Source organism: Crassostrea angulata, chromosome 7 (assembly GCF_025612915.1).
Source record: "Crassostrea angulata isolate pt1a10 chromosome 7, ASM2561291v2, whole genome shotgun sequence".
Taxonomy (NCBI): Eukaryota; Metazoa; Mollusca; class Bivalvia; order Ostreida; family Ostreidae; genus Magallana; species Magallana angulata.
This window is the reverse complement of record NC_069117.1, coordinates 34,434,632-34,458,576: the sequence shown is the minus strand read 5'-3', so window position 1 is coordinate 34,458,576 and position 23,945 is coordinate 34,434,632. Positions and strand designations below refer to the sequence as shown.

Below are 23,945 nucleotides of genomic sequence, written 5' to 3'. Positions count from 1 at the left end.
TTTTATACCCTTCCCTTACAGTAAAATACAGATGTTACAGAGCTCAATGCAAATTAAAAATATTCCGTTTTTATCCGGAATTGGTGTTACTTCCTGTCCTGTTTGTGATGGATGAATAAGGTAGGGGTTACACATTACAGTAATCATGAGTGAATACTCTGTTAATCGGTAATGTAGTATAGTTTTAGCAATTTTAAGAAAACAGTTACAATCTGTTATGACATATTGTATGTTGAAAGGGCCATGAAGACAATTTAGCAATCGAAAGGACGAATTTTTCATGGTCAAACAGTTAAACCTTATTTATCAAACTAACCTCTACTTAGTTAATAATTTCTTTTTATCTGTTTATTAATCAACAGCTCAATGACGGTTTTCCATGTACATTTTTATAAGGTTGGATAATTGAACAGCATTGTAATTTTGCAAAATAATTTATTCATTGAAAGTATAGTCAAACAATGCAATCAATCAACACACATCAGCTGCTATTCTCTTTTAAGAAGTGGACAGGCATACATGTAGTCTACATAGTTGTAGGCTATGCCTGTCCACTTCTCAAAAGAGAATAATCAGCTGCATATTCACTTGATAATAAGCAGAACCTGGGCACTGCTCTGTTTGGCCAGGTTTTTCCCACTATAGGAATTTGATTATCAGATTAACCACCTATAAGGAACCCCAAATTAACTCATGAAATGGGACTAAAATTTTGTTCAAATCCATCTCATATTAATGCTTTTCTGTGCAAAATTAAAGCATCATGTTAGTCATCTAGAAAAGTATACTGTAGTCATCCATGACAACCAACCTTTCCATTAGCATTGAAATAAATTTAGAAGAATTCATTATTTACTGAGATTGGAGAAAATTTTCATTAAAGCTATTTCAATGATATAACCTTCTTCCAGACATGGTGTCCCATTGTTGTGTATACTAGAGTGTGTACATTGTGTCTGCATGGTGTTTGTTCTTCATGCATGCTATTTTGAATGTTTATTGTACCAATGATTATACAGTTACTGTATATGAATAATCAGGATGACAGTTTTGTTTAAAAGATGTTTTTCATCATAAGAAGGTTAGATATTCTTTATATCATGTAATTTTAATTATGGAATGAATTTGACAGTTTCCAAATTTTCACAGATTCTCAAACAGAAGTTATGTGGAATTGAAACCCTTTAATTAATTCTTTATTTATTGATAAAACAAAAAAACTGCATGAAAAGAACTGTTTCCAAGGTTTTCTTGATTGTCTTACAGTGGGGTTGACCTCACATATCCTGCCAAATGGGCTTGATTTATAAAAGCTGAAGCTCTGTAGCTCCCGGTCTATAAAAATTCAGATGGACAACCTTTGAGTACAGTTCCTTGAAGTGCTGAAACAAATATGATAAATCAATATTCGAATATTCGTGACTGCTGTTCTATTCAAATTCAAATATTCATAGACGTCTTCATCATGTACAAAGTATTATGCATGCTTGGTAGCTTATTACACACACACACACTTTTCTATACAAATAATATTGATCGAGAGAAAAAAATTACATCTTTATCAACTACAATCAGAAGATTTATTTCTTCTTTTAATTAATATACTGCGCAGTTTAATATGTAAATCATTCTGAAACTTTCTGCCATATTTGATTTTTGTACATATATTTGAGAAAACCAATAATGACCTCATCATGTTGAAGTATCTCTCTGTAACTTACACGTTCAAACATATTTAACAAAATATGATAGTATTTCTGCTATTATACATTCATCATATTAATGAATAAAAAAAATCTGGAATGTTTGTCTCTGTGCTATGTAAACCCTGCTTTAACTTTCAAAGGATGGCAGTCATAGATCAAAACTTCGGAGAAATGATTAATTTTACAAACATTGAGGCCAATAGATGTTTGCCGTTTTAATAGGTGATTGATTAGGTTCAATGGTGTGCCCATAAATATAAAAGGCTACTGTTACCAACTCTACAGAGTTTGCAAATTGATTTGAATGTTCACAAACCCAGTTTCTCTTTTCTATCATGAGGAAATAACACATTGCTGCATAGTTTACACCGCTGCATATGGGTGTTAAAGAGTGTGACCAAATATTTGAATGCTAAAAATTCATTTGAATAAAAATATTCAAACATTCGCTTCAGCAGTAATTCCTTAATATGTTAAAAAGTTTTATGGCGCAAAATCTGTGCTGGTTTTAGATGGATTAGTCTTATTTATGAACACATCCAGGACAAATATTATATTCCCCAAAATGATTGACTTGCCTCTCATATTCTTTGCACCATCACCAGTCCCATAAATTAAAATAAGGTAGTTTGTTTACATTAAAAAAGATCACTCTTGATCTGCTTGAGTTTAACATACTGGAACTTCGTTTTCCGAGGTAGGTTAGCATGTTCACGAGAGAGTCTGAAGCAAGGAAAGTAAAGAAATCAGTAGTAAATTGTTAGAAGAATATAATTGTACTAATCATTTCCAAAAGATTCCACTAAATCTTTCATTATTTTCTTTCTACTTTTATATTGGTTCAGATAGTGAAACTTTGCATTAGGGAATCTCTATAACTTAAATTAGGATATTTAAGGTCTTCCGCTGTTTTCATTCGGTTTCTTTTTCCCTAGCGTTTTTTTCCTTACAAATTCTGTGTACCCGATTTCTCAAAAATTACTTGATTTACATGAAATTTTCAGATCTGATAGATATTGAACTGAACCTATTGAAATTTTTTTGTAATAATGACATCACTTCCGGTTTTGAAATATTAACAATTTTACAATTTTTAGAGGGTCCGCTTGTCCATGAATGTTCTCATAAACTATAAAAGATATTGAGTTCAAAATTTCAAGAATGATAGACAACAGATTGTAGATATGTATGAAGGCATTTACAATTTCTCAAGCACAAAAAGCGCCAAAGCTCAGTAGGGCTCGAAAAAAAGGATAAAAAAGCATTTTAGATTTGCATATAGTTTTCTTAGTTTATCTCTTTTCTCAAAAATATTTTGTTAAGACATGTAGAAGAAAAAAGAAGATCTTTTGTTTGACATCAAGAAAAAGGGGCTGGCTCCCCAAATTAGGGGCCAAGAGACCTGTAAAGTATATTACAAATAACTTGAAAATGATAAAGATTTTGTAATGCATTATAGAAGCAAAGTTGTTGACTGTAACAATATCTCTTTGAAAAAATCATGGCCACACCCATTACTGACTTAATTAGGGATTTTTATTCATCATCCTGAAAGTGTGTGTGGGGGGGGGGTGATTCTTTACTTGTATCGATATTTTATGAGAGAAATTACACGGAAGACCCACTCGTTACTCGTAAAGGATCGTATCTAGTTAGACTACACTTTGGATAAGGTTTGTTTGGAATGTTATGTAATCTTATCTGTTGATTGGATTCTAGTTTGGTATTTAGCAATTCAAATTGAGCCGGTCAAGTTTTAAATAAACTTCCCCTTGTTTATAGTCATGTAGGTGTATCCTTCCTGTACAATGCACTAATTAGCAAATGCGTATTGTGTACCAACATAATATTTTTATTGGATAAATTACATGATATTGGTAATTTTCATCTTTTGTATATTTCAGATTTTTGGAATAACTGTGTCTGTCCATTGTGCCATGTCCCTCTTCAGCCAAAAAACGCAAGTTTATTGAAAACTAGAGAATTCCAATGAGAGCTAGGCCAAAGAATGTTCTTATCTTGATTCTCTGTGTCTGTGTTATTCCACTGTTTTGGATCTCACTAATAACAAAACAAAGTAAGTTGTTTGAATACTAGTACATTTATTTAATTATCATATATCCATTTAGAAGGTCTATACGGTTTGATTGTTTTTGGATTCAGTTTTAAATTTTATTAACTTTATTACGTGTATATCCTATCTATCTTAATTATATATTAAACAGAATACTTATATCTATTACAAGAAATATTTATGATTAGTCATCATTGCCCAAAACCTACTCTTGTTAATAAATAATTTCACAAAAATGGGACAATTAACTTTTGCTTTTAAGGCTAATTAAGTAATAAGGTTTTGTGTTCAGTCAACAATAAAGCCTTGTGTGGATAGCAAAGCTTCCTTTCTTGGCAAGGAGATCAACATGTCCTGTAACTTGATTATTTACTGGAAGTGGCTTCCTTGTTCAATTTAAAACACATGCTTAAAATCGGATCATTTCTCTGCTTTAAAAAAGCATTTGTTTGCCCCCGATTTAAGTCACTAGTGATGTGCTAATTTCAAACCAGATGAGATTTTTTACCACAATGGCTTCCAAAATGACTATCTATCAAAACAGTGAAACATCGATACTTTGAAGAAAAGCAGTAGATTTTCTAGTAAAAGGGGTAGGCGGGAAACAAAGTTAAAAAGCGATAGAGTTAACATGCATGGAAGTCTTGTTCATAACTTTTAGATTTGGAGACAGAAAATGAATAATACTGAAATGTCCTTTGTCTGATTATAAAAAGTCCAAACACTGACACAGTCTTGATAAGAATAATGGTCAGAAAACAGGCTTTGTATGTTAATTGGTACAAAATAACAATTTTGTTGAGATTTGAAATGCAGTTACTTCTTAATTATCACATAACTTAACTACAATTATACTTGTGATATAGGCAATAGCCTCCCAACATTTGATAGCTGTCTCAAGTCTGTCAGAAGTATGGGAATTTAGACACTGTATGATGTATACAAGAAAACATGATCATAGCAATTAAGATGCCAGGGATGTCTAATTTTGATTCTATATAAAAATAATGCAAGTACATTATTTAACCTCTTTGGGTTTTTTTCTATAGATTTTAAAACTAGAGGGCAATGAACTGGATTTGCCGTTAGTGTGAATTCATTATATTGTACATGCTTGCTCCTACTTTAATTATTTTATTTCAGATGTACCATTTCCGAGGACAGATTCTAGTGGACTGGAGGACGTACAAGACAGGTTACAGGTCGCAGAGCATGTCAACAGGAGACGGGAGGAGGATCTAAGAACTCTACGCAGTCATTTCATTCAAATCTTAAGGAGCGTTCTGCAGGAAACTAATCAAACAAACAGGTACGTCCAACATGACAGCTAGCTAGCAGTTGGTGCACTCTGTTCATACAAGACGTCAGAGATACAATGTTACTACCACCTCTTATATACTAACTTCCTAAATGCTTGCAAAAAAAGAAAAATTACAATATGGATAGTGTTTATTATTCAAAATCTGTGACATGCATATTTTGACATAACAAGTTGTTTGTTTAAATGAGGAAGAGAACTCTTCACAGACTTCTTGTACGTGTACTTCAAAGCAACAATGTAACTGATTGTTGGTTTTATATCATGTATATGGTGAATAAAGCTGAACTACTGTAAACAAATTACATTTGGCTGTGTATTCTATTTAGCGTTTTTGGTGTAATGCGGCTTCTGCTAAATCAAGTACATCACTAAATGCCATGCATATATGTATAAGAATGGTCATATTCATGAATACGCTAATTCAACTCCGCACCAACTTGTTCAAAAACTAATTTCCGCCAAATATCATACACGCCAAATATAATACGTTTACAGTATTGTGTCAAGATAAAAAAATTAATTATCTGCATATTACTACAGTAAAACTTGTTTAGTACGAACACGGATATAGCGAATTCTCTCCCTGGTAAAATTCTTAACAAATCTTCGAAAATTTTACGGTTATAAAGAATTTATATATATAAAGAATTTACGGATATAGCAAACTGATTTTGAGTCCTGTAGAGGTGAATAAGGATGAAATTTAACACTTTTATAATGAATTACCTTACAGTTTAAAAAGTTTTTAATACCATTTAACATAATAGTTTAAATGAATTTATTTTCATATAAAATTTTCATTGCACAATCCGATTATTGAAGTACTTAAGAAATGTATTTTTATTTTAAGCTTCAATTAGCCAAATTATAGTCTGGTGAAAGAAAGCATGTATATAGCGAATTCGCTATTGTTATAATTATGAATTCGTTCTACGGCCATAACGAATTACGGATTTAACGAAGTAAATCCATTGGTCCCTATGACCTCGCTATAACCGAGTTTTACTGTATATGATATATGCATGGTATATTCCATATTATTTGATTTTGATTCTAATTCAGAACTTTGTTTGACAGATCTATAGCAGACTTGTTTCAAACCAACCAGGCCTTACAACTCAGCAATATGAGTGATATTTCTTCAGATAATTCCCTTCAACTGCCAAGTCTATTTACATATTTACCCCACATTGTTGGGAAACCCCAAAGTCTCAGACCAAGCTTTCAGCTGTCTCAGAACAGATATGGAGGTAAGATGTATACTCTTTTGTGGTTATTTTCACACTCACACCTAAAAAAAAAGAGATTTTTATACCCCCACAAACAAAGTTTAGCGGTGATATATTGGATTCACCCTGTCTGTCTGTCTGTCCGTCTGTCTGTCTGTAGACACAATTTTGTCCCCTTTATAGAATTTTCTACTACTGCATGAACAGTCTGAAAATTTGTACATATGTTGAACATATGATGTGTACCTGCAATTTTTATTAAGATCAAACTAGATTTGATTTTATGACAATTTTCATTTTCCTTATCCTATATATTGTACACTGATGTTCAAAAGTTAGGGAGGTTAAATCCTTAAAGATTAAATTAATGGTAAACTTTCTTAAATATATTTATATAAATACATCCAGATGGAGGTTTTTGTCTTTATTTCTTAACTAAATTTATGTTTTGTAAGTATTTTATCAACTGACAATGCAAACTTTTTGTTTGTCATTAATGAATTCTTAGGGGCTAATAAAAACATTAAAGACAAGTGTGGCTGAATTCATTTGTCCCAAGGGAGCCATTATCTGAGCCATAGTTTAGATGGAGCCTGTGTTTAGGAAAAATTGATAGTCTGTAAAATGGGCAGTGATTTGGGGGTATTTTAATATTGTTTCATATACTAAAACCAAAAGTTTCTATCATTATAAGGAAATATATCATTATTAATAAAGATTTTAATGAGCTGTTAGAATTTATTAGTCAAGTAAATTGATGAAGTGACTCTATAATGCATAAATGTAAATAAAAATTCAAATTCAATATGATTGTAGTGTTTTGGCAATTTTAAAAATTCATGTAATATTAAATTCTCTTTATTACATATTTTTACATAGTATGCTAATTATGATAATGTTTTAGGAGTTAATCTAAGTTTAACAAGCTCATCAAAGAAAATCATAGTCCTATATGATTGATTTTCTGATATGGAGTTCCATTGTACCATAGGAGAAATTAGGAAAATTTTACACTACTAATTGCATCTGTCAGGACTCCGATTAGAAAATATTCAAGGTTTTATCCACGGAAGAGCATTGCTTGGCTATTTTCATTTACTATAAAGGGAGGGGTTATTATCACTCAGTTTTTTTTCTTTAAAACAATAAAATAAAAAAAAATATATCAGAGGATACAGGAATTTGTTAATATTTTACATATGTATTTAAATTGAAGTTCGGACAATTTTGATTTTTTTCTAGAATTTTTTTATTTATGTGTCGCAAGCCTAACAAGACCTTGGACTTTCAGTTGGACGTAGCCATCTATTTCCTGCCTTAAAACAAGTTAAAAGTGACACTGTTTCATGCAAAATATGCCACGATTGCATAGTCGTAGCTTAAATGCCAGACAAATCTTGTTGATTTCAGAGACCAATGGCTGAGTGGCTGACTATGAAATAGACAGACATGTTCACATTGCTGTTTAACACAACTACCCAAAGTCCAAGCTCTTGTTAAAATGGTTCTATTTTTCAGTAAAATTATTTGTCCCATTTGAAATTAGCCTTCCGGGGGTATTAGTCCTATTAGGAAAGTTCTAGTTTCAATTTTAAATTGCTTTGAAACTGATGTATTTATAGAGATATGAATGGCTCAATTGAACAATAAATGCAACTTTCTTAATGAGTTGTTAGTTACCGTATTTTGATTTTTTATGCAGTATATTATGGTCAACCAAGTACTTATTGAAAACATAAAGATCAAATGTGCATTTGTGATTTTGCTGTACTGCACACCTGCCATGGATAAATTTTTAACATGTGGCAAACACTGATTACTGGTAGGCAAAATAAAACTAGTTAAAATAACCCTATACATGTATATACAGTAAGTACCTTTGTGTGCACATGCTGATGTTTTTTGCCATTCAGAATTTTAGTTGAAGCTTTTATTTTTCAAAAAAAGATTGTGGGTTGGTTCTCATTGTATAGTGAAAGAACTGGCCGGTAGAAATAAATAATAAAATACAATTGATGACAATGTTAAGTTTATTGTGTTTTTTTCATAGCAATTATGACATATGAATAAAACATTACATACAAGTGGACCTAAAACTTCATTAATTTGAAAATTCACACATAATTTTTTTTTTTTTTAATAAAGACGTGTGTAGTTATACAGTAAAACATGCTTATAACGAAGTCCCAAGGACGAGCAATTTTTCTACGTTATAAGCATAATTCGTTATATCCGTCATGTTTACAACATGAAATTGAGTCTTGGAGAATGAAATTTACTTCGCTATAAGCATCAATTCATTATTAGTGTGTTCGCTATAACCGTGTTTTACTGTATATCATCTCTTGGAGTATATTTAATTATTAAAGGTGAAAATTTTAATTTAAGTCCAGTATTTCTTTGATCTTTGCAGTCTCTATTGTGATTGGAATTCCAACGATTCGTCGGGATAAGACGAGCTATTTACAGCAGACAGTGGCCTCCCTGATACAAGGCATGTCTAAGGAGGAACAGAAGGAGTGTCTCATTGTGGTCTTTGTAGCAGAGGTGGGACTTTCAACTGTTCTGTAATTTGAATGTTGATTACAATCACAAATGTGATCTATTTTCTCCTGGTTACTTTATTTCTTTGATTGCCTTTGTGTTCAGCTCACCTGAGCTCAGGTAGTGTATATTCAAATTTGTTCAAACCATGATCCTTGGGGTTAGAGAGGGGCCATAATGGCGGTCAAATTTTTAGATTGGAATATATAGAGAAAAATTTATATAAAAATCTTCTTCTTAAAACTCATTAAACCAGAAAAGCTGAAACTTCTGTGGAAGCATCCTCAGGTTGTGTAGATTCAAGTTTGTTCAAATCATAATCCCTTGGGACAGGGTGAGGCCACAATGAGGGGTCGAATTTTTACATAAGAATATATTGAGAAAAATCTTTTAAAATCTTCTTCTCAAAAACCATTTGACAAGAAAAGCTGAATTTGTATGGAAGTATCCCCAGGTAATGAAGATTCAAGTTGTTTAAATCATGATCCCTGAAGACAGGGTAGGGGTACAATGGAAGGTCCAATTTTTTACAAAGGAATATATACAATAAAAATCTTCTTCTCAGAAACTTATCGGCCACAATAAGGTGAAACTTCTGTGGAAGCATCCTCAAGTAGGGTAGATTATAGTTTGTTAAAGTCATGATCCCCAGGGATCGGATGGAGCCACAATGGGAATCTTATTTTTACATAGGAATATATAGAATAAAAAATTTATATATCTTCTTCTAAAAAAAACCCCATATAGAATGCCTAGAAAAGCGATAAGTTCAGTGAGAGCAACCTTGTATAGTGTAGATTCAAATTCATCAAAATCTTCAGGATAAGGGTGGGACCCTAAAGGGGCTCCAATTTTGCAAAGGAAAAGATTTTAAATTATTCAAAAAAAAATCAAATGTTTTATTCTATGGTTAAACTAATATGCAAGCATTATGACAAATAGTTAATTCTTTAAAATTGGCTAGACTTTGGCCCCTGGAAAATTCCTTGGCTTCACAAGGGATTCAAATTTTGATATATATGTAAATCTTATATATAAACAATTTTTTAAGATCTTCTTAAGAACTGCAATGCTGAATATGTGATATGACTAATTATCCTGTTACAAAGGGGCTTAACGATGAACATTAGTATATTCAGATGAAAAAAATTTTGAACATTTTTTTTATACAGATTACATTAATCTACATTGTCCAGATATTTTGTATATAACTCCATAAAGCTTATTTTATTATGGGGATTGTTGCTCAGGTGAGCAATGTGGCCCATAGGCCTCTTGTTTTTCATGTTATTCTACTTTTCAATCATATTCTAACTTCCACCTTCTATTTTTTCAATCTACTTCCAGCCAAATGATCCTGAGTATGTGCAAGAAGTGGGTAGAGAATTAAGTAAACAGTAAGTTTACCAGAATAAAATGGATGATTGTTTATTCCTTATGTATTATGTTGTGATAATACAAAAATACTTGGAACCTAGATTTTGTGTAAGACCAAACACTTTTAAATTTTGTGAATTATTGTCTACTTTAAAACTTAAAAAACTCAAAAAACTCTGTTTATTTATAAATGAAATTTTTGAATCAGTCTGTCCTCCTTGAACATTTGTACTTTTTTCTCATATTTTTTTCTCTCTAATTTGTACTGTACATGTACCTCTGACTCTATACATACATTTGTAAATATTTATATATATATATATATGTGTACCTCATGTACCGTCATGTTGACGGTTTGAGTGAAAATAAATTGAATTGAATTGAATTGATAATTACATGTATTACAACCTAATTTTCTTAAATTACAAATCAAGTTTCCTTGTAAATACAGTAGCTATGCTTTACTTGAAAGATGAACATTATATTGTTGTGAAGTGCTATTTTATTCTTCCAAAAGGAATTAAGTTTTGGTGTTGTTGGTTTTTTAACAAAAGATGTCATGTAACTGTTTAAATATTTGTCTTCAATTTGCCCACACTTGGGAATTCTTCTCCAAATATGTCTTATTCAGAAATAACATTTTGATATACGATTTTTTCAAACACGTTAAAATAATAACATTCTCTTTTTTTTGTCAGTTGAAAATTCCTTTTATATTTCATGAACAGTTTTTTTTTTTTTAATTTTTAGATTCCCTCAACATTTACAGAGCGGTTTGTTAGAATTGATATCACCACCAGCGGAATTTTACCCTGATTTTAATAATATCAAGCAAACCTATGGAGATACAAAGGAAAGGGTAAAGTAAGTATAGTACATCCAGTGTAGTTAGTACAATTTCTGGGGTTTAGTCACATGGACTTCTTTTTGTAACTGTATACAATGAAATCAAGTAAATTTTAGTTTTGTGTTTGTTTGTTTAACAATAAAAATTCTCTTATTGTGTTTCTTGCTGGTATAAATTAAGATACCACTGCTGAAAAATAAACCTTGTGTTTTGTAATTTTTTTCTGAAATTATAATACGGTAGCTATTTTTACATGATTGTCTTTTTTATATGAAACAACTAAGGAAGCATTAAAAATGTTTTAACATCTCTTTTTGAATCTTTCTTCAATTATCCATATGTAGTGATTGAAAATATGTCAGTTACAATCATTGATAAAAAGAAACCGCAAATTCTTCCATATGGAAGTTTCATTGGTACACCATACCTGTACTAAACTTCCACGTAGATTCGTAACTCTGAGGTCGAATGATGCAAGGTTGACAGTTTGGAAGTCTGTATAGTCGGTACCTCAGTGTAGAAAGAAATGTTTTGTTTCTCAGGCACAGTCACACAACAGGTTAAATGCTGAGTTATTTTATTGCCATATTGAAAAAGAGAATCACTTGAGTTGTACCTCTTTGCAAATCTTGTACTGGATTGAGCTTATTTTAAGGAAGTTGCTCCTCTTTCCATGTTACCAATGGAAATGTAACAACTTTATCCTGCCTGCTGGTGAAGTATGTTACATTTACAGATACGGGTAATGATTCTTTGTTTGGAATCAAATAATAAAAAACAAATTATTATTTGGAATCAAATAATAAAAAATAAAATTTCAGAACACCAATGATATACACTTATTTTGTTGATCATTCATACACCCCTTTGAATCTTGTTTTTGAGCAACATGTTACTGCTATTAGTTTACCAGTACATGTATTTTGCTTTATCTTTTGATAAGATTGCCATTCTAGATCTGTGAAAACTATACTGGATTGTATAATTCTCAGGGGACTGTATGACCTTTGAGCTTTTTATTTCATGACAAAAGCAGTCACTAATATCAATGGAATAAGAGTTGGTTTGCAGTATATTATGTAATTTTTTTTAACAATACCAGTAGATAGATAAATCCTTTTGGAATCTACCACTGACTTTTATTATTGTACATGTCCATGTATTTCAGATGGAGAACCAAACAGAATCTAGACTTTTCCTTTCTAATGATGTATGCTAGAATGAAAGCAGTTTATTATGTACAGGTAAGAACTAAAAGGTGATTTGTATATGCCTCTAATGCTCTGTCAGCATGTCTACAACTTCATTTCAAAAATGGAACTTCTTTCAGTGTGATCCAAGTCATATAATGCAAGAAGTCTCCACTTCTAAATATATTTGGATGATTTTTCGCCTACAATGGTCTAGAGTTTCTGACAGATCTAGCAAGAATAGTTGACTTATGATGCCCTTACAATTAATGATTCTTGTAGATTTCGGTGTAAACTATCCTGACTTTGATGAACAAGTTTCTGGTTTCACTGAGTTACAGATCATTAAAAATCGAGGATAATTTGTCTGTTTATAAGTCTGAGCAATTTTGAATTGGACATTCTTTAAGACAATGTAAACCAAATCATATCTGTACGTGAAATATAGAAGTTATCAATTGAAATAAACTGGCGGCTCTTTCCGTCGTCCATCGTTTGTAAGGAAAATCTTGCATGCATATCTTAATTTAACTGAAGCATTAAGAAGAATGGGTTTTGTAACACACCAGGCGGTAATGATTTTACTGAAACAAATCTCGATGATAATACTAGTGTTGTCAATGAGCACTAGCTATATTAACTGCTAACTTGCATTTGATTTATCGATAAAAAATACATTTTATATAGTAAATTTATAGATACCGGGTAATACAGAAGATTCCTTATTTTACACGAGTACTTAATTCCAAAATTAAACTGTTTTGCATCAAGTCACAAGAATATGGTATTAAAACACCAAATTTTTATCATAGTTTCATTTAGTTTTCAGATATAGTTTCATATAAAAGCGAGATTTTTAAAATCCACGAAGATGTGCTTCGTGTAATTTTAATCGGATATTAATTCCTCTTCTGATTTGACAACACTAGATTATACTAATTAGATTATCAGTGACCATTTTGTATGATTGTCTTGTGGTTGACTGCATTTACTGCATTTACTTTTACTTTTCAAGCATTAGCATGGAATGTTTGTTAATGTTTTCAGATAAAAGAGTCCTGGTAAATGTGCGACACAGTATTTTCTTATTATCTTTATTTTGATTTGCTTTTTCTAATCATGTATTCTTTTCTCTTCATCTGCATACACTGTTCATTTATCCAATGTTTAGCCATTTTTAATGCACTTCTGTGATGATATCAGATAATCTTATTCCTGACAATACCTAACTGTAACATAACTTAACCTTGGGGAGGGGGGATCATTCAGGCAGAGATTTCTGTTAAATAAAAGTCACTCACTATGTGTTGGTGTTTAAAAGCTTGATGAAATTTGATTTGAATTTATCTTTTAAAGTCTATAAATATGGCACTGTAGAAGTACTTATTTGCAAGATTACCCAATATGATGGTGTTTCTATGGTTGAAATTTTATGCGTAAACTTGCGAAATTATGTCAATTGAAATGGAAGGCAAGGGAATAAATAAGGTTTCTCAACCTTTCCCCACAGGTCAAAACAAGAAAAAACAGCAGTGCTATATGTGCAGTTGAAAATAAACATCCACTCTGTAATATCATTGTATGTGTCATAACGTCAATACTACATGAAATGCAAGTCAGAAAAGTCCTATCCACTGTGTGGGGAACCAGTGTGAACCAGTGGGGAATCCAGTACTAACATACCACCCCTGTCAATCAGTCTTAAAGGAGCATGGCCATGGTGTTGGTCAAAAATTGTTTTTCTGATTTTAATGTTTACAATGCTTTGGAAAGGCATTTTTAATAGGGAACCCGATATTTGAGTGTCATACATCGAGTTATAAGCAAGTTACAGAGCTTACAATTATTTGCTATGTAGATAAAGCTTTATTTACATTTTGAATGCTGAAGTCAAAATTCGAGTTTTAGACCTAAAATGAATGTTTTTAACATTTGAAACTGTTTATTTATGCTTAAAATGAATGATTAAAAATAGACAAAATAGCTTGAAAAAGATTTTTTACTGGTATATTAAACCTATATAAACAAAAATAGGACACAAGCCTTGTATTCGTGACAGATTTGTGAGCCTTGTTGTATCTTGCTTATAACTCTACGACTGACTCTCAAATTTCATTTGATCATTAGAAATGCATTCCTAAAGCATTGTAAATAATAAAAACAGAAAAAATAGAATTTGACCAACATCGTGACCAAGTCCCTTTATAAATCTCTTTGTATCACAATATATCACTACATAATGAACAGTACTAACTGAGTGTATAGTAAATAAATTGTGTGCTGTGTAATTTTGTTGGATATTAATTTATTAATAATGCATTGACAAAAGTTTTTCATATTTATGTAGAAGTACTAATCAGTTTTAATTCTTTCTTTTTGTGATGAGTTAGTTGGTAGCTGTAGTTTTGATTGTTTACAAAAGTGTTGCAGTGTTAGATTTATTTTACCAGCTTTTACAAAAATATCGTGGAAACAACTATTTAAATATAGCATGTGAAAAAAAAGTATTACTATGAAGAAGGAAAAGGATGAATTTTATTAATATTTTTGCTATTGTTTATTTGGTGTTTTTTTTTAGCTTACTGGTAGTTAAAAGATATTTTTGAGAGTTTGTTCAATGCCTTCTTATAAATACATTTCATTACTGTTTGGAATGTTGTAAACATTCCTTTACATGCTCTGTGCCTCCATTATCTGAGTGTGTAAATTCATCCATATAGATTTCAAATTTACTATCAGTATGAAATTTCTCACTTCTGTAAAATGTAGCTGGAAGATGATGTGATTGCCAAGCCAGGCTATTTCTCCATAATGAAAACATTTGCTGAACAGCAAAGCTCAAGTACCTGGGTACTGCTGGAGTTTTCTACTCTGGGATTCATAGGTATATTAATTTTGAAATTTTTAGATTTTAATTCAAACTAGAGCTTAATTTCCTTAAACTTCATAATCAAATGATCATTGACTTAATTCTTTTTTTTTTAGGCAAAATGTTCAAATCGCGCGACTTGCCGATGATGGTGGAGTTCTTCTTGATGTTTTACCAGGACAAGCCCATTGATTGGCTGCTGGATTATTTTCTGGCTGTAAAAGTTTGCAACCCAGAAAAGGATCATGTACGTCAAAGAAATCAAAAAATGATAGACTGATTGATGTCCATATTTTATGAATTTATAAAAATCTTATTTTTTTCTCATTTAGAAACACTGCAATCGAATGAAGGGAGAAATGCGTCGGAGATATAAGCCCTCTCTCTTCCAGCATGTAGGGACACATTCCTCATTAAAAGGAAAAGTCCAAAAACTAAAAGTAAGTTGCACATATAAATATGTATAAATACATTAATTTAGGGAAAATCAACAGATTTTTAGGTCACCTGGGTAAACTCAGGTGACCTATTGCTATCTGTTTTCATTTGTTGTTGTCCGTCGTGCATTAAATTTTTTTACATTTTTAACTTCTTTTTAAAAACTACAAGACCAATTCTTGCCATTTTTGGTGTGAAGCATCTCTCTGGTAAGAGGAATCTAAATTGCGAAATTCATGGCTCTATCAGCCTTGGGCGCCATGGGAGGGAAAATATGCAAAAAAAGCAAAATTTCCAAAAAATCTTCCTCTTGCACACAAGTGAGAAAAAAAAAATGATTGCATAGTTATGATGTCCATGAAGCCCTCTACCAAAATTGTGAAATTCATGACCCTGGGTCAGTTGTTCAGGCTCTAGGGTGGGGCCAATATGGCAATATAGTAAAAATGTATTAAATCTTAAAAAATCTTCTTCTCTACTCCCACATATATTTGTAAAAAAAACAACTGAATGCATGGTTATGAAGTCAACGAGGTCATCTACATAAACTGTGAAATTTATGGCCCCTGGGTCAGGTGTGCAGGCGTTAGGGTCGGGCCAATATGGCCATATAGTAAAAATGTATTAAATCTTAGAAAATCTTCTTCTCTACTCCCACATATATTTTTAAAAAACTAAATGCATGGGTATGATGTCCATGAAGCCCTCTACCAAAATTGTGAAATTCATGACCCTGGGTCAGGGGTTCAGGACCGGGGGGGGGGGGGGGGGGGGGGGGGGGGTTCAATTTGGCCATATAGTGTTAATGCATATGTTTAAAAATCTTCTTCTTCACTGCCAGGCATCTGTAAAAAAAGACCAGAAAGCCCTCTACCAAAATTATTCATGTCATGTCCTCTAGAGAATGGGTTTTGACTCTAGTCATGTCCTCTAGAGAATGGGTTTTGACTCTAGGGTGGGGGCAAAATAGTCATATAGTGTTATTGCATTTAATGTTTTAAAAATCATCTTCTTAGCTATAAAAACTGACTGCATATAAAGAAAGAAAATAAAGCTGTCTATCAAAATTTTAAATTTCATGTCTCTCAATGTAGGGATTTGAATCTAGGGCAGGGCTAGAACACTCATATAGGGTAGGGGTTCTTAATGCAGGGTGTGTGGGGAAATTATTGTTGATCAGAGTCTTGCACCTTTTCAATATCAGGTCATGCACTCCATTATGATCTTTTAAGTTTTTCACTTTAAAATTATAGGTTTCATAGTCCTTTTTGAAAGATTTCAGGCAGGGAGGTGGTCGTCATTACAAATTTATCATTTTTCTACTCGAGAATGAAAATTAAATTCATATATATGAGACCCCTTGACAATTTTGTGTATGCATGGGTATATGCTACTCAGGTGACCGTTAAGGCCTATTATTATACTTTCATGTTAAACACTGAAATCTGATTGGTTTATATGCATATGATAATCCGTTCTATTACCCTCAGGGTTAGCAACACACTTGGCAATGGGTAACACAACGAATTGTTACATGCGCATAAATTATGCGCGTACGGTTCTCCGTAGAATTCACGTCATTTCAATATAAAAGCAGTAATAATTTCTCTAAAATTAAGACATTCTGTGTAATAAAATAAATAGTGCCTGTTTTGGAGGATAACAGTTGAAATTGACACCCCTCGAAAACCATTGTCAACCTCTGTTTCACGTCGGTTGACAATGGTTTTCGAGAGGTGTCAATTTCAACTGTTACACTCCCAAACAGGCACTATTTATATATTGGCCTTTTGTTATGAAATACAATGTTCACAATTATCAGAAGTCCATCTATCAAACTATGCAGATTTACCGGATAAGTAAAGAAAGCATATGCCATATGTAATTCAACTTACAATCTTAACACATATTCTTTCCTACTTGGTGAAAATAAATTTTTTTCTGTATATTGTGTAATGCTGTTAAGGAGGTATGAGACTCCTCCTTATTGTGAAGTACTGTATGTGAGAAGTCACATAGTTTTGCAATTGAGATTTGAATTATCTGCCCATTGTATAAAATTAGAAATAAAAAAATCAACTCTATATTATAGGTTGGAAATTGATGCATTTTTAATGATGAAAAAGTCATTTTTTTGACAGGCATGCTAGGTATACAGCAAAAAACACTTGCATGGATATATGTATTTTTATTTCGTAATAAATTGTATAAAGCTTACTTACCCTTGAAGATTCAACTGATATTATTTAATAATTTTATGCTCTAATGCTATTAATTTTTCGTATTTTGAATTTCAGGAAAAAGACTTTGGAAAGCTGATGTTGCATAGAGCTCATGTAAACCCTAGAGCCAATCTAAAAACTTCATTAAAAGCTTATCAGAAGTTTACTTTGCACAAAGCTTACATTGGAGAGGATGTGTTTTGGGCCACAACTCCTGCCAAGGGAGACTACATCCAGATCAAGCTGGACCCACCAATACATGTAGAGGAGTAGGTATTCAGAGACAGCACTTATCAACAAACTCAAAACAAATAAAACTAGAAACAGATTTCCTTTACAAGCAAGCAAGACTGTTCCCTACATACCAAGATATTAATCTTGGGATTTTGCCTCAGTATTAGATAAGAGATTAAACAAATATCATTTGATACTGATATTGCTCTATATTTGAATGTTTATTTTGTTTCTAAGGATTTTGATCAGGACTGGAAATCCTGATCACAAGGATGATGTTTTGGTGAATGGCTCTCTGCTTGTACTGCCCGTGGAGTCCTCCAAACCTGTGTCCACCCTACAGGATTCCACCTTCACAGTCACCAGCTCAGGCTTCCTCGTAGTCGCTTCATTTAAAGAGGGACTGGCTCATGTACAGTTCAGTGAGAATATGGAAAAAATTTCTTGTGTGAAAGTGGTAGTAGAGGCAGACAACGAAAACTGGATGATTGTCAGTGAGGTGAGAGTAGTTTATGGAGAGTAAAGCAAGCTCAATGGACAAAACCTCCTAAATAAGAATGAGTTAAAGCTGTAGAAAATTCTTAATGTTTGCCAAGAATTTTTTTTTGTGACTGCATCCCAGAACTCCTTTGTTGCCTGTAGTCCTTCATCATACTAATTTTTCAAAAGTAACAGGCAGGCAAATGCAAAATTTGGTCAAATCTTCGGTTTCATTGTGATTAATTAAATTGCAAAGCATTTTTTCCTATAAATGGATGTCCTCTTTATTGAACATCATCTAGATTAGCACAATGGCAAGAATTAGTTGATGCAGTATAGTTTGCCATTGATTAATTGCAAATGATAGTCAATGCAAATAAAAGTTGATTTACAGTTTATGTATTTATACTATCATACTATCACCCACACCTCCACAAAAAAGAAAAAAGAAAAATTGTAATAATGGTTAAAAAGTTAAAAAAATAAATAAATAAATTGTCCATATGTTCTATATTCGAAATTGATATATTGATTTACTGTAATTTGGCCATTATTTCTTGAGCATATGTTAATTTAGCCTTGTTTATGATCCATGGTTAGTCATTGCACTCTTAAAATTCCACCTGTGTATCTATCACACAATGTCATTTGGATCATAACATGAAAGTTAGAGCAGAAACAAATTGGCATATCAAACTTTTTAAAACTGTTCAAAATATCAAACAAATAGATGAATCCTGCTTTTGCTTTTAGTACATGTACATTGAATACCTAGTACATGTAAGTGGTATAGATTTGTGGACATTTTTTTGTTGTTTACAGATCCATATTAAAGAAAGGAAAATATCAACGCCTCCAAGCTAGCATTGGCCATCTTCTTTTGAAATGTTTATATGCAATTGGGTTGATTATACGTGGTGTGTTGATTCTTGTCCCACCAACAGCGATTGAAATAGGGACCACTGGTCATCGATGGAAAGGTCTGCAGAGTCAATCAAGTGCACATGTACTGACGATAGTTGTTTATATTGATACCCAGAAATACTGTGGTTATATACATTATGTATTGAGAATATGAATATCTAAAGGTATATATAGCTTGAATTACCCAGGCTTTGTTTTTTGGGTTTTTTTTTCAAATTTGATTGCAGGTAGGTGTTCTGTATCTCACAATTAAATTGTATCACATACTGTCATAGTTATTTACCAGTACCTATATAAATCTTCATATTTGATGATTATTTGATTAAGACATAGGATATTTACAACACAGCTGTGCATAAAAAAGTTGAAGCCAATACACACATTCACTCTGGTATTAATCTCATAATTTTTCTGTCATTCTGTTAAGATATTTTTGATCTGATTCTGAGCAATAAATACATGTATCCCCTTTTCAATCATTCTGAATGTATCAATCTATTGTTTCCATTATTGTGAATAATACAAAAATAGACTAAGTTAGGCAATGTTAACAAAACAAAATATTTTCAAAATTTTGATCATTTAATAAATTTGCCATATATACCTTTACATACTTTATATTCAACATGATTGTACCTTTCCATCATGTCTAAATAGTACCAAAAATTGTTGATTATTCATGCTAATGCTATTACACGTATTGATTGTGGTTTTTAAGGGAAAAGAAAAGTTGATGATTATATTATCTTATGAACTTGAATTGTTAAAGCATATGGAATCTGAAGAGACCAGTGTCGTAATTAACCAATGGACAAGGTTTTTCAAAAATCTTTTTGGAACTTATTGATTTCATTTACCGGTATTAAACAGAATAACACCAGTTTATTGAATTTTTATGCACTTAGAGTCTCTTTGGTGCAGAAAATTGCAATTAACAATAGTTAATTTTTAAAATCACATTGTAAATGATAAGATATTATCTGTCCAGTTCATAGGCTTTGAGGCAATTTAGATATCTATTAGACAGTTACTTTATAGGCTTTATTTGTCCAGATTTGAATTTTATTACTACCTTGGATTTTATAAAGTGTGTTTTAAAAGTTATGTAAGAGTATTTTTCTCTACATCCCTCATTGGTGGCATGTACAAGGAGTTAAGAGGTGGATTCATAGCAGCATCAGGTAACAGATAACAACAGATGTATTAAGAGATAAACATGTAGAGGTCTTCCTTTTCCCATAGAGGAAAATTAAACTGTTGTTTTGATATTTAGTATTTACTCAATGTACACATCATTTTGATGTCTTTTTTACATCATAGGTTATTGCACATGTATTTGTTTTCCATTCTTTTTCCTAGTCACTGTTGCCTGAATATTTACATGTATATACAATCACATGTATATTTGACTGTCTACATTGAAATATTGCAGTTGTGTTTTTAATTTTGCCAAAGAATTCCCCCCCCCCCCCCAAGAGTTTGACAATACATGTACCAGATGAGTCGTTTTAATGAGAACTGTTCACACACATGTACATAGTGAGTAGAGACGAAGCTTTAATCTCTAGTGTCTTTATACTCTATCATCATTTTATTTACAACCTGTGAAGGGATACAGCAATTCTCATAATTTCTTGAGCCTTTCTGGTAGAGCTTTGAAAATACCTCAAATATAATTCCTTTACGAGTTTGTAATATCTTTTTAATAAAAGGGAGTTACTCCCCATCAATTCGAAGTGTTAGTTAACAAGACAGACTTATTGGGGTTTTTTGATTTTTATATTGTTGGGTTTATTAAATTTTAAATCAATCTCAATATGATGCATTTAGTACCATATATTTCTTTTAGTACCATATGTATAAAGAAGGTATGGGCTGGGGGTGAGGTTATTATGGATGCCTCTATGATATACAAGTACATGTATTGTTTTTATGGTTGTCGGAAAGGCCCAGAAAGTAAGTTCCAATTGGGAGTACAGATATCTGTAGAATTCATGTCTGTGATATCTCCACAGCTTCCTGTCTTATTTTAGTCTAAAGCTTTTATGGCATTGATTGTATTGTAAAGATAAAAAAGATGCCAATGACTCCTGTCCAAAGATGATATGAATTTTTAATAAGAAGCGCTAAGTGTGATTGATTTTTTTTTTTCTATTAGAAAAGTCTTACCAGGTAATTAAAGTAATTGAGATTTTCTGTGATTTTATTTTTAAAAACTCATTTAAGTTTTTAAGTTCCGATTTGTAAAACAAAGAGTGCTATCACTTTCACCTATGCTTATATGAATTAAGTCAAATGATGTAAAAAAAAAATTTAATAACAATTGAGAGCGAAGCAAAAGAAAATAATCAAATCAGCTGGTATGTTCTGAGTGAGGCTACTTATTTAAAAACACTTAAGTATTTCTGTTTACTTTAGAATCAATTGTCCTTAAGCAGAAATGTATTGAGCAGACACACTGGGTCCCCTTCAATTTTTTAGTACATGTAACTTACCGGATAATTCTTTGAATTTATTCTGGACCCACCAAAAATGAATTTCAAAAACTTTCAACACCATAGATTTAAGAAAATTCAAACAATTGGATTATTTTAGTGCAGTAGAGGTTAAAGTGTGCACGAAATCAAAAACACTTCTTTTCTTTTTAAGATTATTCATTAAATCAAATCATACAGCATGAAGAAAAAGGGATTTTACTGAGTAAAATTTTGCATTCAAAATATTTTGGATATGCATTTAGATTAACTCTAACCTTGTATATGATAAAAGTGATGATATTTTTTTTTTATGATTTGACAGCAAGTAATCTTCATGTTTGAAAAATATTCCCTGCATAAAAACATTTTCATCAATTGAAATGCTGCTTTTGAATGTAATTTTGATAATTATACATCTTTTATTTGAATCATTTTAAGACCAAAGATTAAGTCAAATAGTGGTTTTATTCAATGTATAAATCATCCAATCAATGGGCAGTTTAAATTTATAGAGTCACTAAATGGCCTTGTTGTTTGAATATAGCATATTTGCCCCCAATTTGATGTCCCATTCCTAAAAGGACCCTATACTCGTCACCCCTCCATTCATTTCATTTGTTTTAACAACCACCAACAAGATATCCTATCTTATTTTTGTTGAATTACATTAGTGTTCCTGATATATATAAGATTTAAACATTCTTGAAATTTGTTTTTGAAAATTACTGAAATTAGCAATTAATAAATCCATTGCCATTTTTCAGGCACAAATTTGTTAAAAAGGAGAATGCCTATATTTATTAACATGTATGCTATTTGAGTTTTGAATAATAATCGCAAGGCAGATGTTATAAAAGATCATGAAAGGTTACGACTTGGTGCCAAATATCAAGGGTATTGTTGCCTCTATGGTAAGGGTACTTTGTAATGTCAGTAAGGGTTGTAGAAGATTAATGTGTATATCTGTCACTTTTTTGTCTACCTTCTTTTTATCCAATTTAATCCTGCTTTTGTGCTTCAATGTCTGCAAGCCATTTTTCCTCTTTTGAATTTCATTGTAGTTTTGGTGAATTTTTTACATGTTACTACAAATTCATCGATTTAATCTTAATTGTTAAAGCTCTTTTATTCTGATTTTTAAAAAAACATAAATTTTATATTAGAAAGAAAGGTAAGACTTAAAATTCATTCCACTATAAATTTGCACGTTTAGTTTGCGTGCAGAAAATTGTGCCATTAGCAATCAAATCACATTTTAAAAATTGTTGAATTTGAGATATAATCATTTATATAAATGATTGTTTGATGTATATACATGATTAAAACAGCATTGTTACACATATGCTTAATGTTGTTGATAATCTTGTTGCGGGATTTTTTTCATAAAATACATATTGTTTTTAATTCTATTATTGTTGATAAATGTTTACAAGTTTTTGTGGCAATATTTAGTACACCATAGTAAACCATTTTCCACTAAGACCCGGTTTTTAATTGCTGTACATTTCATTCACTCAGTGTAGCCATAATTTTGTGATAAATTTAATTTGGTCCCAAATCAATAAAAAAATTAAATTCAATTACTGTCTTGTTTCCTTTTGAACATTAAATTCAATCAATGGTATATATATTGAAGAATGTCAACACTAGAAATATAAGCTACTGGTTTGTACACTGGCAGTGGTACTGTATTATGTATCAGTATGAGAATTCCTTTACCAACACTAGAATTAAGAATGTTGCTATGAATTGGCTTAATCTTAACAGACAACTTCTGAAATGTCTTAAGTCAGTTTTGGGTATTATAAAGCGTTTCCCTTCTATCTCTTCTCTGACGACCCAGATACAATAGATTCGTAACGTATACTGGCGAATTGCACTGCGACTCGACTCTGTTACTGTCACTTGGACACAAGCTGTCATATAATTATTTATTTATTTATCTGTTTGATTTTGATCAATGATTGATGAAATTGAATTCACAAATAAAAAAAAAATGTAAATTTGACAAAT

The 23,945-nt window shown here is 31.6% G+C and overlaps 1 protein-coding gene across 1 annotated transcript; it reads left to right on the top strand.

Annotated features, from left to right (window-relative positions):
- The first annotated feature begins 95 nt into the window (after positions 1–95).
- Positions 96–23,506, top strand: LOC128155435 (alpha-1,3-mannosyl-glycoprotein 4-beta-N-acetylglucosaminyltransferase A-like). Its single transcript, XM_052817136.1, has 14 exons — positions 96–120; positions 3,611–3,783; positions 4,924–5,089; positions 6,179–6,351; positions 8,744–8,877; positions 10,222–10,271; positions 11,002–11,115; positions 12,267–12,342; positions 15,058–15,172; positions 15,274–15,404; positions 15,490–15,597; positions 17,893–18,086; positions 18,289–18,550; positions 19,354–23,506. Exons 2-14 carry the CDS (start codon positions 3,696–3,698, stop codon positions 19,393–19,395), a joined length of 1,653 nt encoding a protein of 550 aa, XP_052673096.1. The 5' UTR covers positions 96–120; positions 3,611–3,695; the 3' UTR covers positions 19,396–23,506.
- Positions 23,507–23,945: the final 439 nt, after the last annotated feature.

Excerpts from the sequence above, each read along its gene's own strand:
- LOC128155435 (XM_052817136.1), top strand. The coding sequence starts at position 3,696 with ATGAGAGCTAGGCCAAAGAATGTTCTTATCTTGATTCTCTGTGTCTGT. Across the intron at positions 12,343-15,057 it reads AAGCAGTTTATTATGTACAG|CTGGAAGATGATGTGATTGC; the intron begins GTAAGAACTAAA and ends TGTAAAATGTAG. Across the intron at positions 15,173-15,273 it reads TTCTACTCTGGGATTCATAG|GCAAAATGTTCAAATCGCGC; the intron begins GTATATTAATTT and ends TTTTTTTTTTAG.